General features: G+C 55.5%; 5 protein-coding genes across 5 annotated transcripts; 2 read left to right on the forward strand and 3 right to left on the reverse strand.

Annotated features, from left to right (window-relative positions):
• Positions 1–929: 929 nt before the first annotated feature.
• On the forward strand, positions 930–1,949 carry EV422DRAFT_567798 (uncharacterized protein; the record flags this gene model as incomplete). Its single annotated transcript, XM_053072579.1, has 1 exon — positions 930–1,949. One exon carries the CDS (start codon positions 930–932, stop codon positions 1,947–1,949), a length of 1,020 nt encoding a protein of 339 aa, XP_052925089.1.
• Positions 1,907–4,384, reverse strand: EV422DRAFT_530639 (2-oxoacid dehydrogenases acyltransferase-domain-containing protein). The gene is made up of 6 exons (XM_053070415.1): positions 4,204–4,384; positions 4,069–4,137; positions 3,838–3,980; positions 3,320–3,768; positions 2,819–3,248; positions 1,907–2,732 (listed from the first exon to the last, which is right to left on the reverse strand). Exons 1-6 carry the CDS (start codon positions 4,273–4,275, stop codon positions 2,315–2,317), a joined length of 1,581 nt encoding a protein of 526 aa, XP_052925090.1. The 5' UTR covers positions 4,276–4,384; the 3' UTR covers positions 1,907–2,314.
• Positions 4,385–4,482: 98 nt separating this feature from the next.
• EV422DRAFT_530640 (uncharacterized protein) lies at positions 4,483–5,736 on the reverse strand. The gene is made up of 2 exons (XM_053070416.1): positions 5,330–5,736; positions 4,483–5,254 (listed from the first exon to the last, which is right to left on the reverse strand). Exons 1-2 carry the CDS (start codon positions 5,608–5,610, stop codon positions 4,735–4,737), a joined length of 801 nt encoding a protein of 266 aa, XP_052925091.1. The 5' UTR covers positions 5,611–5,736; the 3' UTR covers positions 4,483–4,734.
• Positions 5,737–12,805: 7,069 nt separating this feature from the next.
• EV422DRAFT_496909 (myosin tail) lies at positions 12,806–13,518 on the forward strand (the record flags this gene model as incomplete). Its single annotated transcript, XM_053067910.1, has 3 exons — positions 12,806–13,222; positions 13,298–13,377; positions 13,458–13,518. The coding sequence occupies 3 exons, from the start codon at positions 12,806–12,808 to the stop codon at positions 13,516–13,518; spliced, it is 558 nt and encodes a 185-aa protein (XP_052925092.1).
• Positions 13,519–13,621: 103 nt separating this feature from the next.
• Positions 13,622–15,976, reverse strand: EV422DRAFT_530646 (uncharacterized protein). The gene is made up of 2 exons (XM_053070417.1): positions 14,205–15,976; positions 13,622–14,127 (listed from the first exon to the last, which is right to left on the reverse strand). The coding sequence occupies exons 1-2, from the start codon at positions 15,878–15,880 to the stop codon at positions 13,875–13,877; spliced, it is 1,929 nt and encodes a 642-aa protein (XP_052925093.1). The 5' UTR covers positions 15,881–15,976; the 3' UTR covers positions 13,622–13,874.
• Between the last annotated feature and the right edge of the window lie 330 nt (positions 15,977–16,306).

Below are 16,306 nucleotides of genomic sequence, written 5' to 3' on the forward strand. Positions count from 1 at the left end.
AAGAGTGCCTGCCATACATATTACACGGTACACCCCAAGCAGAAGAATAGCCTCGGGACGACGGGGATATGCGAGTTTCCATGTGTATACAGTATGTATGAAGGAGGGAGGTCACTGGGCAGCTCTGGGCAGGCAGCTTCCTCGTGTGAGAGAGAACGAGGGAGGGGCGGAACAAGAGTCGTGGGCGTTAAGAATCCTTTGATGATGGATTGACTTGCTGTTACATACAGTATACTGTATATACAGCAGTTTGACATGGGACGCGGATGCCTTTTCCCAAGGGTGTCCCTCGCAATTCCCACGCGGAGTACTTACTGTATAACAGCCTCTCGATTGAATTCAATTGAGTGTCACGTGTCACAAAGCGCACACATCCATGGACTGCAGCCAACAGCCAGCCAACAGCCAGAATGGCGGACATCGGCGGACATGGCGAGAGGGGAAGGCTGGAATCTTGACAACAACGACGGAAATGGGCAAACCTCTCACTCCACAGAAGAGGGCAGCCATAGTTGCGCTGCACAGGGCTGGGAAAAACAAACGAGAGATAGCCAGAGAGCAGGGAGTCTGTTTAAGCACTGCTAAGAACACCATCAGGAGGTTTGCAAACGACAGTGCGGATGACCCTGCCTCCTACCAATCCAAGAAGCCAACGGGCAGACCGGCTAAGCATCAACCTTGACGAGCGGTGGGAGGCCTTTCGCCTTCTTGTTGTTGCTTCCTCGCGCGTGGTGGCCTGAATCCTCTGGGACATGGACATGAACGCGTCGCTCGTCTCCCTTCGTTTTTTCCGCTCCATCATCGGTTTAATCAGGCTGCATCTTCCACCGCCGACGACACCCACTTTCCCAAGTTGGCGCCGGCAGAACCACCACTACAACAACAGTGGCCCGCCCAGCCAGCCAGCCAGCGAACAAGTTCGACACGAAATGCCCTGTCCAGCCCGTCCACCATTACCCCGGCTCCGCCCCGCCGCCGGGCTGCATCACCTGCACCGCCATCCCCCACCACCCTCCCACTTCCCCACCCTTTCCTTCCTCTACCCCCCGCCCTTCACCCACCCTCTCCACACTACCGCCCACCCGCGCGCCACCTCATCCACATTCTGCCCCTACCAAACCCTCCACATCCCCGCGTCAGCCACCCGCGCCCAAATCAAAAAAGCATACTACAAAACAGTCTTCGAGCTCCACCCGGACCGTCTCGCCGTCGCTGGTACAGCCGGGACGAGTAGCACGGATCCGACGGCACCGCGGACGAAAGCACGCGTAAGCGCGAGGGCCGAAACGAACGAAAAAGAGGAGTTCCTCAGAGCTGTACGCGCGTATGAGATCCTAAGCGACCCAGAGAAACGGCGACAATGGGATGGGGGTGTGCGGGCTCCCTTCATCTACGAATCCTCTACCTCGTCATCACCGAGGGGGTCACAGTCACAGGGTGGGCGGCCGTTTTCCCGCGGCGGCGGCAGCGGCGGCGGCAATCCGTTCAGTTCCAACCCGTTCGATTCGAATTACACGCCCCCACACTGGTCGACGGCCAACGACCCCGACTTTCCCTTCGCGCACTCCCACCCGGCCGGGAACACGACCCCGCTGTACATGTCCAACGGCCGGCTCGCCGCGCTCATCGTCCTCGCAGCCATCCTCTCCGGCACGCTGGTCGTGCTGCAGGTCAACTCTGTCCGACGAAACATGCGGAGGCGGTTGGATGACCAGGATCGGGAGTTGAGGGGGTTCTATGAGGAGCGGTTGAGGAGGGCGAGGGAGAATGGGTTTGAGAGGCAGACGGAGCCGTTGAGGAGGCGCGCTAGGGAGGTGGAGTTTGCTGAACGCGCGTTGGCGGCGGAGGCCGCGGGGGGCGATGGGACGTGTGGTGGGACGAATGGGGTTGTGGTGTTGGGGACGGATCCGGTGGGGACGGGGCCGACTTCGTTCAAGTTAGAATCGTAGGTGTTTAGGGAGATGTGTTTACTATTCATTTCGTTATACAGCATTGAACAGAGGCTCTAGACTTTCCCATCAGCCAATCTACAGATCTACGCCTAAAGCCTAGCAGTCGTGTAATGAATGTGTAGGAATGAAGTGTATGGGATAGGATGGGAGAGTGTTCTTCGATGCGCGAAGACCACTGCTCCGTCCATGTAGCGCCATGCCATGCCATATGCGCCGAGCGTTATCAATAAAAAAAAAGTGGTGGAAGAGGCGGAATGTAGTCCAAAATCCTCCGTATCAGCGATTCGCAGAAAGGGTCAGCTCAGCCATCAAGTCAAAGCCAAAGCATATCGGTGTGCCTCTCTAACGCTTCTCCAATCCTCTCAACGCATCGACGCAGTCATGACAGCCGGCTGCTCCAAATACGTCTTCCACAGCTGCACAAACCGGGCCACCGTCGCCCCATCAATGACCCTATGATCCGCATTGAAGCTCACATTCAACACCTCCTTCGCAACCACCCGCTCCGTCTCCCGTCCCGTGACCGGATCCACAACCGTTTCGAACCTCGGCAAACGCTGCGTGCGCCCGATCGCGCCGATGCAGAGTTCCGACGAGACGAGGACGGGGTGCAGGAGGGTACCGCCGATGTTGCCGACGTTGGAGAGGGTGATGGTGCCGTCTTTGAGGTCCGAGGGGGAGATGGCGCCTTTGCGACCGGATTCCTTTAGGCGTTCGAGGTCCGAGGCGATGTCGAGGACTGATTTGGATTCGACGTTTTTGACGTTGGGGACGATCAGGCTGGGTTTGAAGATGAGCAAAACGTTAGATTCAGGCGTGTAACCATGAGAACCTCAGACAAAATGGCAAAGTTTCCCAAAACTCACCCCTGTGGCGTGTCCATGGCAATCCCAATGTTATGCGCCGCCCGGTACTGCAACTGAGCAGTCGACACCTGATCCGCATTGATCAAACGAGCGTTCAAGATCGGGAACTCCACCAGCGCCATGGATAGCGCCTTCATGAAGATGGGCATGTACGAAATCTTCTTGAAGGGGTATTCTTCGTTGTTGTTATTCTTGAGGTAGTGATTGATGTCCTCGCGATGCTTGGAGGCGGCGTTGAGAATGATCTCTTCCGAGAAGCCAAAGTGAGGGATCTCGAGGGATTTGGTCATTGATTTGAACATGGCTTTTTGTATCGGGCCGAGGGGGACGACTTTGTCTTCACCGGCGGGGATGATGACGCGGGGTGCGGCAGGCTTCGCTGGTGCGGATGACGGTGCCGTTGCCGCGGATGGGGGTGCGGCGGTCTCTGCTAGGATGAAATACTCGTCAGCCTATCTATTCAACATTCCCAAACTAGTGATGACCGTCCACAGTACTCACCGGCACGTGGCTTGCTGGTTCCACTAATAAACGCCAACACATCTCCCTTCAACACCCGTCCACTCGGTCCCGTCCCAGTCACCTTCACCAAGTCGATGCTGTGCTCCCTCGCAATCCTCCTCACAGCGGGTGTCGTCAACAGCCAGGACTCCTCCATATCGCGGTCGGTACGGGCCCTACCACCCGCCGCGGCTTCCTGAGCGACCTGCGTGGCAGGAAGCACGGCTTCAGGTGCGTTGAGCTCGGCGGTTCCCGGGACGGCGTCGGTGTCGGCCTCGTCAGTGGTGATGTCGACTAGAGGTGCTCCGACTTTGGCGACGTCGCCGGTTTTGTAGTAGAGCTTTTTGACGACACCGTCGTAGCGGGAGGAAATCTCGACAGCGGCTTTGTCGGATTGAACCTCACAGATTGGCGAGAACTGTTCCACTTTGTCGCCCTCCTTCACGAACCTATATCCCCCTTTCGGTTGAGTTTCCCTTTCAAGTGGCCGAAGAGATACGCTTGTCAATCTCACTCACCATTGGATGAGCTCACACTCCGTGATTCCCTCTCCAATATCGGCCAACAAGAACGGAATATCCTTTCGAGACGCAACCGCCGCATGGAAGGCGCGCCGACCGAGAGCTATCCGTGGTGCTGCGGGCGAAGCCAGGTGAAGAGCCTACATAGCGGAGTGTGTCAATTTCCACTGCCCACGGACTCCTTCGTCTTCCGGCATTTCGAAACATGTAAGACAGCGCCGAACTCACCATCCGTGGAACGGCGGCCCGTGACGACAGCGAAGCCACACGGAAAGCGCATGAGTGCAATGCTCTCGTCTATGGCGTGGGAAGACGTTAGGTTGAAACTTTTGGATTTCACACCGACCAGGTGGTGTTTCGTACCTGGTTGACAGCGGAGACTCTGGCCAAGCGCAAGGCTGCTGCCCGGGACACGTTTGAGGCAGCTGCTGGCATGGTGGACCTGTTGTTGCCTGTCTGTGGGGGAGTTGTGGGGTTGACTGGACGGAAGGGGATGGATGGGTTCAGCAGGGGGAGGGGAATAAGAGCGCCGTGAGGGAGGTCGTTGATGCCCAAACGTAACACGGGCGCGCTGCACATGATGGTCATTCCGCACATCACGCTCGCTCGGCCCTCACCCCTCCCCTTTTTTTTGCTTTTTCTCGCTGCGTTCTTCCCGCACTTGGAAGTTCATCACAGTACTCACTACTCTTCTCTGCCATTGCAGACGGACTCATTATTGGAGTGCACACGCAGATATTACTATGCTCACTGGTAAACCGTTCATCAACGCTTTACCGTCTCGTCATACTTCATGGATACATGTGGATGTCTGCCAACAAAGCATATCTATGATCTACGATCTACCGCACACAGGGTGGAGAGCAGACTCTCGCTCGTCACGAACGCTTCTCATCACGAACGCTTCTCAAACTCGCAATCCTTCACGTATTCCACCTTATATGCGGAGTCCAGACCTTGTACGAGCCGCTTGATCCCCTCTTCGTGAAACAGCCTCTGTGCATGGTCCAGATCACCGACCCTGGGTTTCCGCATGGTCGCAACGAGTGTCCGCGCTCCGAGGTCCACAGTAGCGCTGTCAACCTCGCTAAAGGTTGACCCCACTACAGCTTTCTCGATGCGTGCTGCACACGATCCGCAACGCATCCCATCCACGCGGAAGCACAGACGTTCCTTTTCGAATGGTGATATTGGCGGTGCCGGTGCGGATGCTGGTGGGTCAACTTCAGCTGAACGGCTACCATTTGAAAGCGTCGTGGAGGCGGATAGGAGCTGAGGACCAAAACTGACAAGCAGGCAAAATGCGATAGTCAAAATCGTCCGTCGGGTAGTGCCATATCGCCAGACATTACTGACGAGAATGATGATGGTAATCGCGCGGAATAAGGGTTGATATGCGGTTAGATAGCCCAACCTAGAGAATAGAAAGTGTGTTGGTTCATTGAACCACTGTCAGCGTACGCGGCCCCAGAGATCACTGAAAGCTAACCCTGAAAAAGACACCGAAGCCATGTCCAAGGTCAAAGGGATAATGCAGCACGACGAGCCCAAGACGACCGAAAAGATGGCGCCTAGGGTGCTTTCGACTGATGGTTCCTTGTTGCAGCACTTGGGGGTCGTCCCCGACTTTTGCGCGCAATCTTCTGCGAGCGAGTCTGTGACTCCGTTGCGAAGGGGTAGCCCGTCCTTCCCAATGACGGCGTTGCCCTCGGCGGGAACAGAGCAGGAGCTGCCGGTGTTGGTGTTGGTGTTTGAGAAGGCTGCGGGCATGGCGGGAAGTGCTGGAGCCCTGGGTAGAATAGCGCTGAAGGTGTGAGAAGCGTTCTCGTTCGCCGCCTGCTGATTACGTGGGACGCGACCTGACAGTTATCCCGACCACCATGCCCCACACCCAACATCTGACCCAACTCCAAGCAGCACCAAACACTGCCGCCCTGCGAAGAGAGGCCGCCCGTATTTACGCTTCTTCTTAAAACGCTACTTTTCTTGAGCCACGTTAGCTTGGCCCTTTCTGGGTGATTCCAACACTTCACATACCCACGCGACATTTTGGAGGCGTACATACGCGAGGAAGACACGCAGTCGATGCGCTGGCCGAGGAAGGAGGCGTAAACTTTTCTCGAAAATCTTGACCTCGGTGGATGCTCAACTCCAATTCTTGTTATAAAACTTCTTGGAGATATTCACTTCAGGCATAGGGTTTTTGAGGTACACTCGTTGCTTCCATTGGATACTCTAGCAAGCGACCAGTACTCAGCCTGCCCATTACACCGACCTTCACCCATATTCCCCAACGCAGTATCCAATACCCCCACAGTTCCGAAATAACAAAATCATCCACTGATGGCCCAAGCACCCCAAGGCCTCGGCGCAGATGCGCTCGCGCAGGCCCAATGGGCCGAAAAGAAGTGGGTCTGGGTCGCGGATAAGGACGAAGGATACATTGCGGGTCATATCACGGCCGAGAACGGCGAGACGGTGACGATTGATTTGAACAACGGGACGGTAAGCTGTCAGGGTCTCATGGGCGGGATTCAATCTTGTAGTTGCTGATGTCTCCATTCCGCGCCATTGATGTAGAAACGGGATGTCAACATCAACGATACCGAGAAGATGAACCCTCCCAAATTCGACAAGGCCGAAGACATGGCTGACTTGACTTACCTCAACGAAGCATCTGTCGTGCACAACCTGCGCTTGCGATACCTTTCGAACCTGATCTACGTGAGTCTAATACCTCTCCTCAGCCATCATCGTCACAACCTGACATCTGCATCCCACAGACGTACTCGGGTCTGTTCTTGGTAGCCGTCAACCCGTACAAGCGGCTTCCTTTATACACCGATGAGCTTGTGAAAGCGTACAAGGGAAAGAAGAGAGCCGAATTGCCGCCGCATATCTTTGCGATCTCGGATGCTGCGTACCATGATATGACGAAGGAGAGAGAGAATCAATCGATTTTGATCACGTAAGAGGACTGATGGTGTGACCAGATTGTTTGTGAATGAGAGTGTTGACTCTTCGATAAACCCGACAGTGGAGAGTCCGGCGCCGGTAAGACCGAAAACACCAAAAAGGTCATCCAATACCTTGCCTCGATCGCCAACGCCTCCGGCAGCGGCAGATCCCTCGGTCTCCTCGAACAACAAATCCTCCAAGCCAACCCGATCCTCGAATCCTTCGGGAACGCCCAAACCATCCGCAACAACAACTCCTCCCGGTTCGGCAAATTCATCCGCATCGAGTTCAGCCCCTCTGGCCAGATCGCGGGCGCAAACATCGATTGGTACCTCCTGGAGAAATCCAGGGTTACCCATCAGACCTCTAAGGAGCGCAACTACCACATCTTTTACCAGCTCCTCAAAGGCGCGGGGGACGACATCAAAGGCCCTTTACTCCTCAATGGCAGTCTAGGCGACTACCGCTTCACAAAGGGCTCAAACCACAACATCGAAGGCGTGGACGACAAAGCCGACTTCAAAACCCTCCAAGACTCCTTCGACGTCATGAAAATCAAACCGGAAGAACAGAACGATCTCTTCCGTGTGCTCGCAGCCATCCTCCACATGGGAAACATCACCGCTTACAATGATCGGGAAGACCAGGCCCAACTCCACGGCGAGGCCGCCCAATCCGTCTGCGAACGCGTCTGTCACGTCCTTGGCGTCCCCGTCGCCGATTTCGTGAAAGCGCTCTTGAAGCCGAAGATCAAGGCCGGCAGGGATTGGGTGACACAGGCCCGGAATGTGGAGCAGGTTTTGTACTCGATTGAGGCGCTGTCGAGGTCGTTGTATGAGCGGATGTTTGGGAAGCTTGTTGAGCGGATTAATGCGGCGATTTTTAGCTCGACCAGTAAGGCGAGCTTTATTGGGGTTTTGGATATTGCTGGGTTTGAGATTTTCGAGGTTAGTTTCACATTCGACTATCGGAATGATTTGAAGGGAGACCAGTGATATTAACACCCGTGCGTAACCACCAGAACAACAGCTTCGAACAACTCTGCATCAACTACACCAACGAAAAGCTCCAACAATTCTTCAACCACCACATGTTCATCCTCGAACAAGAAGAGTACCAACGCGAAGGCATCGAATGGAAATTCATCGACTTCGGGCTCGACCTCCAACCCACCATCGACCTCATCGAAAAGACCTCGCCCATCGGAATCCTTTCTTGCTTGGACGAAGAGTGCGTGATGCCCAAAGCCACTGATAAGACATTCATCGAAAAGCTGAATGGGCTGTGGAAGGGGAAGAGCACCAAATACGAGACCCCGCGGTTCAACCAGGGGTTTATTCTGAACCATTATGCGGGGAAGGTGGAGTACAACACGTCCTACTGGCTCGACAAGAACAAAGACCCGTTGAACGAGAACATCACCCGGCTGCTGGCCAGCTCGTCCGATAAGAACATCGCGAACCTGTTTGCGGAGTATATTGGGGAGGCCGAGGATAATGCCAAGACGCGCGGAGTTACAAAGAAAGGCGCCTTCCGCACGGTCGCGCAACGGCATAAGGAACATCTCAGCTCGCTGATGACGACGCTGTACTCGACCGAACCCCATTTCGTGCGTTGTATCATCCCGAATGAAGAGAAACGGGCGGGGAAATTGGACGCCAACCAGGTCCTTCACCAATTGCGCTGTAACGGTGTGCTTGAAGGAATCCGCATCTGCCGCGCGGGGTTCCCCAACAGGTTGCCGTTTGCGGATTTCAGACAACGGTACGAGATCCTCGCCCCCGGGCTTATCCCGCGCGGGTTCATGGACGGTCGCCAAGCGGCGCAACTGCTCCTCGAAACGCTGGCACTGGACAAGAACCAGTACCGCGTCGGCAGCAGCAAAGTGTTCTTCCGCGCGGGAGTCCTCGCCGATCTCGAGAACCGCCGCGACGTGCAGTTATCCAAGATCGTCACCCGCGTGCAAGCCGTCATGCGCGGCTATCTCGCCCGCAAACTGTACAAGAAGCGGTTGGACCAGTTCCGTGCGATCCGGATCATTCAGAAGAACGCTCGGATCTACGTGACGCTGCGCGAATGGGCGTGGTGGCGCCTCTACACGAAGGTCAAGCCGTTGCTCGGGGTCACCCGTGTCGACGAGGAGATGCGCAAACGCGAGGAGGCTGCAAAGGAGTGGGAGGAGAAAGCCCGGAAGGAGCAGGAGGAACGCGCAAAGTTGGAGGTTGCTCGCGGGGCTCTGGACGCTGATCTGAAACGGTTGGAGGGTCTCCTCATTGATGAGAAGAATGCGGCGGCTAACCAGGCGGAGATCCTTACGAGGGTGCAGGAGCGGGAGGCGGCGTTGTCAGAGCAGCTTAAGGAGACGGCGGCGTTGTTGGAGGATCGGGAGGTGGCGAATGATGATTTGGGCAAGGCCAAGAAGAAGTTGGAGACGGCGCTCAAGAACCTCGAAACCCTACTCGAACAGGAACGCGGCAACGTCGACCGGTTGGAAAAGGACAAGCAGGCGCGCGAGTCCCGCATCGCGCAACTGGAAGAGGAAGTCAAGAACGAGTCCGCACGCGTGCAGAAACTCGAAACCGATCGTAAATCTCTCGAGAACCAGTACGCCGAGCTGCAGCGGCAGCTGGAGAGTGCCGGCGAGAACGAGTCGGATTTGCATCGTCAGCACACGAAATTCAAGTCGCAGATAGCGGAGCTGGAGCAGAAGCTCGAGCAGGAGTCGGATGATCTGCAGAAACTTGACCACCGTCGTGGGTCGCTTGAGGCTGAGCTGAGGGCGGCGCAGGAGACTATTCAGGATTTGCAGCGGGCCCGTGCTGAGTTGGAAGGGATCATAAAAAAGCGGGAGGCGGATATCACGGATCTTAACAGCAGGTTGTCGGCCGAGACGGAGGCCAAGGACACGACGGACAAGCAGCGACGCGATCTGCAGCTCAAGCTCGATTCCGCGAAAGGCGATTTGGAGAATGAGAAGAGCGAGCGGGAGAAGCTGAACAAGCAGCGTAAGAAGCTGGAGGAGGAGCTGGAGTCGCTGCATCACATGATGGAGGCCAAAGGCACCGAGGAGACCAAGCAGTCCGAGCTGCGACGGTTGCGCGAGGCGGAGGTGCAGGATATCAAAACGCAGCTGGCTGCCTCACAAGCCGAGTTGGAAGACACGCGCAAGAAGACGCAGCAGAACATCGACAAGTTGCGGGTTGAGCTCGACGGTGTTCGCGGGGACGCCGCCAATGTTGGCCGCGCTAAAGGCACCCTCGAGAAGGAGCTCGCGAACGTTAAAGAAGAGCTCGAACGCAGCGAAGAAGCACGGACGCGTCTAGACAAGAGCAAACGCCAACTCGACGGCGAATTGCAGCAAGCCCGTGCGCAAGGGCAGGAGACCGAGAACGCGCTGTTTGATGCCAAGACGCAGAAGGAAGCGTTAGAGCGGCAAGTCAGCGTTTTGCAGGCTCGGTTGGATGAAAGCGAGGCCAATGTTAGTCGGTTGGAGCGCGAGAAGAATAGTGTCCAGAAACAGGCGGATGCGCTGCGTGATGATCTTGAGGAGGAGGTTAAGAAGAGGACTCAGCTGGACTCGCAGAAGAAGAAAACCACGATGGAGCTTGCTGATCTGCAGGCTAGGCTAGATGAGGAGGAGACGCTTAAGGCGGACCTCTCCAAGCGTTTGGCCGCTAAAGGCAGTGAACTGGACGCGCTCAAGGAACGTTATACAAAGGACGTGCACGGGCGCACGGCGGAGCTCGACGAGGCTCGAAGCAAACTGCAGAAGGAGCTTTCGGAACTGCAGGCGCGGTACGACGACCTTGAGCGCAATGCCACTAACCTCGAAAAAACCAAAGCTCGTCTCACAGCGGAAACCGAGGACCTGAAGATCGAGATTGAGCGCGAGCACAACTCTGCCCGTAACGCCGAGCGGTTGCTGAAGCAGGTCGAGGCTCAGCTGAGCGCTACGAACCTTACCCTCGAGACCGAGCGTAGGTCAAAGGATGTGGTGGAGTCCAACTCGCGCAAACTGCAGAGCACGATTGATGCGTTGCAGTTGGAGCTTGATGAACGCAACCACCAGATTGCCACCGTGCAGAAGGGCAAGCATGAGCTCGAGTCGGAACTCAAAGCGCTCATCGACGAGATTGGCGATGGCGGGAAGAACGTTCATGAGCTCGAAAAGTCGCAGCGCAGGCTGCAGTCTCGGATCGATGAGTTGCAGGTGCAGCTTGAGGAAGAGGAGGGTATCCGCAAAAAGGTGGAGGAGGCCAGACTCTCCCTGGAGGTTCAATTCAGCGAGTACCGGAAGCGGATGGAGCTCGACATCATGGCCAAGGACACGCAGATGGAGGAGACGCGCCGCATGCTGATGCGGGAGGTCAACTCCCTCGGAGACCAATTGGATGAGAGCATGAACCTCAAGAACGAGCTGCTGAAGGGGAAGAAGAAGCTCGAGGAACAAGTGGAAGAGCTCATGTCCCGGGCCGAAAACTCCGTAAAAGGTCAAACCGATTTGCAAAAAGCCAAAACGAAGACCGAAGCGCAATTACGAGAACTGACCCTCAAGCTCGGCGATGAGGAGCGCGCGCGGAAGAACTTTGAGGAGCTCAGTCAGCGGTATGAGAAGAAGGCCAACTCCTTGCAATCCGAGATCGAGCGGCTCGAGGGGCAGCTGGAGACCAGCGAGCGCAACCGCAAGCAGCTTGAGCGCAAAGCGGACGAGCTTCACAACGAGCTTGAGGGTGGAGATGACAGCAAATCGGCGTTGAGCGAGACCAAGAAGCGGCTGGAGAAGGAGCTGCAGCGGTTGCAGATCAAGTTGGAAGAGGAGACTGAGGCTCGGGCTGCTTTGGAGGCCGCGAAACTCACCAGCTCCTCCGAGCTCGAAGCGCTGAGATCGCGCGCCCGGGAAGACACCGACGGAAAGATTGAGAAGCTTGAGGAGTCGAGGCGAGCGCTCCTGGCTGCCCAGCGACTTACCTCGCAAGAGCTTGAAGACAAAAACAAGGAGATCGCTAATCTCGAGAAGCAGCGTAAACTCTTGCAGACCGATGTGGATGAGCTTAAGAGTCAACTGGAGGCGGAAGTACTTCAGAAAGGCGAAGAGGCGGCGGGCAGGCGTAAGCTCACCGCTGAGCTAAAAGAGTTGGAACTGAAACTGGAGGCGGAGATCGCAAAGTCGAATGACATGCAGGAGTCCCTTTCGCTGCATCGGGCGCGCGCGGAGCAGACTCTGACGAAGCTCGAGACGGCTGAGTTGGCAAGGATCAAAGCGGAGAAAAATGAGAGTGCCTTCCGCCTGCAGATTGGAGAGCTTGAAGAAAGCCTCCGTGAAGCCCTCAGCGAGCGGAAGCTGGCGGAGGACAAGGCCCGAAGTCTGGAGGAACAAATCATTGATCTGCAGGAAAAGATGGAGGAGGACTCCCACGAGCTGGCGGATCTCGCGGTTGTGAAGCGCAAATTGCAAGAGGAGCTTGAAGCGCTGCACGACAGACAACGCAAGGAGCTGGACGAGCGAGAAGGCGCCGTGGAACAGACCCGTAAGAAGTACCAAAAGGAGGTCAAGCAGCTGATGACTGAACTGGAGATCGAAAAATCCAACTCTGTCAACCTCAAATCCACCAACAAAGATCTGGAATCCGAGCTCGAAAGCGTGTCCAACCGCCTGGAAGAGGAGCTGAGGTCTGCCGCTAACTGGAAGAAGGACCGCGAGCGCTTGGAAGCCAAGTTCGACGACATCAACCGCGCGTATAACGACAGCATGAACACGCACGATGACTTGCAGAACCAAATCACGTCACTTCTCGGTCAAGTCCGTGACCTGCGATCCAATCTCGAAGATGCCGAAACCAAATCGACGCAGTTGGAGAAGCAGAAGAAAGGCTTGGAGGCCCGTCTCGAGGAGATCGCCGAGAAGCACGAGGTTACTGCACGTGGCAAGCTCGAAATGCAAAGATCCATGCAGGCGCTAGATCAGAACAACACTGACTTGCGTGATCGTCTCGATGAACTTGAGGAGATGTCACGATCTGCAGACGACCGAGTGCGACGCGCGGAATCCTTAGCTCAGGAGGCGACGGCCGACTTGGCCAAAGAGCGCGACAACGCATTGGCGCTGGAGAAAGAAAAACTCGGTCTGGAGAGAACGATCAAAGAGCTCAACTCGCGCGTTCTGGACTTGGAAGCGACCGCCTTATCGCGCGACGCCGGATCATCACGTCGTCTCGAAGCCCGCGTAGAGGAGTTGAGCACGCAACTCGACAACGAGACGAAGGAGAAGTTGGAGATTCAGAAGAACGCTAGAAAGACCGATCGGGTTATTCGTGAGCTGCAGTTCCAGCTTGGGGAGCGAGACAAACAGAAGCAGCGGTATGAGGAGGAAACGGACAAATGGGAACAGAAACTGAAGAGAATGAAGTCTCAGCTTGAGGAATTGGTACGCATTGATGATTTGGATGTCAATACAGTGGATGTCCTCATACTCACTCAACTCCTTGTCTCGCGCTTATAGGAAACCTCCGAGAGCAACCTGCAATTGTCAAAGCGCCGCGCTGAAAGAGAAGCCAACGAGTACCGCGATCGTGCACTAAGGTATGCGTCCCCTCTTTCATTCAACGTCTACAAGCACAACCAGATAATTACATCTCGCCCGCCCTTCTTTCGCCTCACAGATTTGAGAAAGAGAACGAGAAACTCAAAATGCGCATAGACCGAGCTGCCTCCGCATTTTAATCCTCCCATTCTGGATTATTTATCTGCATCTTTTAAGACTACATTCTTTTGGTTTTACATAGTTTTGGGACTCTCGTCGTAATATGATACCGTTGATTGTGGATATGGGGATTCCAGAATGCGCCTCAGTGATCACACGAAACCCATACGCAGGGTTTATGCAACGGGTATCAGTTGTTGTTCCAACACGGAATGCTAAGCTGAGAACACATAGAAGAAACGTGGGGAGGGGTATACGAAATGTCACGAGCCTATGATGTCTACAACGCCAGGGTATCTGATAATAGGACATCCAGCATCCAAATACTTCTACCCATCTCATCTCAATAAGACACTAGCAGAAACCCCCACACACCCTACCCCGCCCTCAACGCAACCTTCGACACCCCGCCATCCGCCGTAATCCTTTCTCGCATCGCCACTTGTCTTACATGCGCGCCGACGCCTGTTGGAATCTTAATGCTGCAGCCGCGGGGTCGCAATGAGGGTGCCCAGCGCGGGCTGAAGATGAGTGCTTCGCCGGTGCGCAGGGCCATGATGTGGTCGAAGAGGTCGGGTGTGAGGGGCAGTTTGTGGCGGAGGTGGTCGAACCAGTCTCGAGAGTGGAACCTAGTGAGAGAAGAGGGATCAGGGATTAAGATTGGGAACAACCGGACGCGATAAGAACTTTAGTTGAGACACAGTACCGGTGAATAAGAGCAACGGAAACGAGATCAAGCAATTCGCCAGGCAGACCTTTCGGGTTCTGCGTCGAGATCGCCACGCGCAAGCCATGGTGACGCATCTGTCGCACCGCAGACACGAGCGCAGCACTAAGTCCATCTTGGGGCGTCGACGCCGATGACGCAGAGATATATTTATGCGCCTCGTCAAACACAGCAAGCTTCCCGGCTTTCGTAGGAGTGGTCACGAACTTGGTGAACAGGACCTGGAAGATGCTGTTGGCTTCAGGGGGCGTGAGCAGCGGGTCGGTGAGGTCGACAATGATCAGTGGGGTTTCTTTGAGTGGAGAGTTGAGCGTCGCCGTGAAGTCGAGGCGTGAGAAGTTTTTGTTTTCGGGAGAATCGGTGAGGAAGGATTCTAGGACTTGGAGGCGCATGGTCAGAGGGGAACTCTGCTGGCCAGTCAAATCCATTTTTGTGAGTTCGGCCTTGAACGACGCGTAGGTGGGGTAGGTGCCTTTCTTTTGCATCTTCCGCAGCATGTCGAGGATAGATGCCATGTAAAGCGGCACATTGCCGTCGACTTCTAAACGCATCAGCTGCTTGATTTGTGCGGCGTCCAGGTCGGCCCAGCTGAACAGGAGTGGGAACACCTCGCAGTTCGGGACGTTCTTGTAGTACTCCTTGCGTTGGGCGTAGTAAGACGGCGAAACGAGGATGATCATCCGCGACACGACCGGTATGCATGTTGGTGCGTCTCTATGGCGCCTGGTGAGGGTATGCAGCTCGCAGTAGTTGTCCTGGGACTGGTCGTAGTGGAAGACCATGGTCGTAACTTGCGGCTCGGCTTCGATGAACGGCGGCATATGCAGCATGCTGGATTCCACGACGGTCGCGATACTGTGCGATTTGCCGGACCCTTGCACGCCAACCGCTAACAAACAGAACGGAGCATGCGTGTTGAGGTATACACGATGGCTGGCACCTCCATCACCAACAAGTATCCCATCGTCGCATTGCATCGTGTCAGCGTCCGTACGCCGAGACTCGTCGGGTACAGTAGATCCAATAGCACCGTATTGAGGAGTATGCGCGGTTTCGTCCTGGCCCAAAAGCACACCCTCCAATCGCACATCCTTATGCAACGCGCGACCGCCCGCAAAAAAGGCATGCAGATCTGTCCCAGCCGAGTGGTCGCCCTCGTTCAGCACGAAACGAAAAGGTTTCCCAGTGAAACCGTTTTCCACTATGGGAGTAGTTCCGCTGCCACTCTCTGTGGAACGTAGTTCTAGAGGATCGCGAGGAAGCGCGACTATATTTTGCTTTTCCTCTTCGTCCTCTTCCTCTTCGTCCTCCTCGTCCTCCACAACGCTCGCAGCCGTAGGTTTGGACGCCGCAGGTGCAACACCCGCTTGAACAGATTTCGGCTCCTCTTCCACGCCCGGCACAAAAACAGGGTTATTCCCCACTACCTTGACGTGCGCGACAACCTTCCTGTTCACCACGCGCCTCACAGCGACTTGATCAGGCAGGAGATGGCCGAACTTGTCCGTGATTTCGGGCGCCTCCAGAACGTCGCGGATGGATATGCTTTGGTAGCGGCTCACGAGGGCAGTAAGAGCGTCGATGCACTTTTTGTCTTTTGTGCCGGCCGGGGCGCGGGGCGGCGTGTTGTTGGTTTTCGTTCCTGAGGGGGGCATGGTTGAGCGGCTTTTGCGAGAGAGCGTGTGGTAGAGAGCAAGTCTGCAGCCTCTTCAATTTGAGAAGTCGCTGTCCAAATGTCTGTCGGAGCAGGCTGGAACAGGGAAGCAGCGAGGAAGACAGGAGCCGCTGCAGAATTGCTCCAGAATCGACGCGTTTGAAACAGCTTGGATGAGCAGTTCTCAGAGTAGTTCTCTCCAGCCTTGTTTGTTTCCCACGGTCCACTTCATACCCTTGCAGACAAAGAGACCCCATCTTGCAGGAGGCCATATCCATTCTTCCCGTCCCATATACGGGGGTAATCGTCAGCTACTTCGATGACTTCCAAATCTTTTCTCCCCAAAGCAAGAGCCAATTTGTTTCGTGGTGTTCTTGATGGAAATGCAATAGGGTGTGTATTAATATGCGATTATATGCTGCTTAAT

The sequence above is a fragment of the Fimicolochytrium jonesii genome (assembly GCF_025526975.1).
Source record: "Fimicolochytrium jonesii strain JEL569 chromosome Unknown EV422scaffold_13, whole genome shotgun sequence".
Lineage (NCBI taxonomy): Eukaryota > Fungi > Chytridiomycota > Chytridiomycetes > Spizellomycetales > Powellomycetaceae > Fimicolochytrium > Fimicolochytrium jonesii.

Excerpts from the sequence above, each read along its gene's own strand:
- EV422DRAFT_530639 (XM_053070415.1), bottom strand. The coding sequence starts at position 4,275 with ATGCCAGCAGCTGCCTCAAACGTGTCCCGGGCAGCAGCCTTGCGCTTG. Across the intron at positions 4,138-4,203 it reads GAGTCTCCGCTGTCAACCAG|ACGAGAGCATTGCACTCATG; the intron begins GTACGAAACACC and ends CCCACGCCATAG. Across the intron at positions 2,733-2,818 it reads GCCATGGACACGCCACAGGG|CCTGATCGTCCCCAACGTCA; the intron begins GTGAGTTTTGGG and ends CTTCAAACCCAG.
- EV422DRAFT_530646 (XM_053070417.1), bottom strand. The coding sequence starts at position 15,880 with ATGCCCCCCTCAGGAACGAAAACCAACAACACGCCGCCCCGCGCCCCG. Across the intron at positions 14,128-14,204 it reads TCCGTTGCTCTTATTCACCG|GTTCCACTCTCGAGACTGGT; the intron begins GTACTGTGTCTC and ends TTCTCTCACTAG.
- EV422DRAFT_530640 (XM_053070416.1), bottom strand. The coding sequence starts at position 5,610 with ATGCCCGCAGCCTTCTCAAACACCAACACCAACACCGGCAGCTCCTGC. Across the intron at positions 5,255-5,329 it reads GCTTCGGTGTCTTTTTCAGG|GTTGGGCTATCTAACCGCAT; the intron begins GTTAGCTTTCAG and ends TCTATTCTCTAG.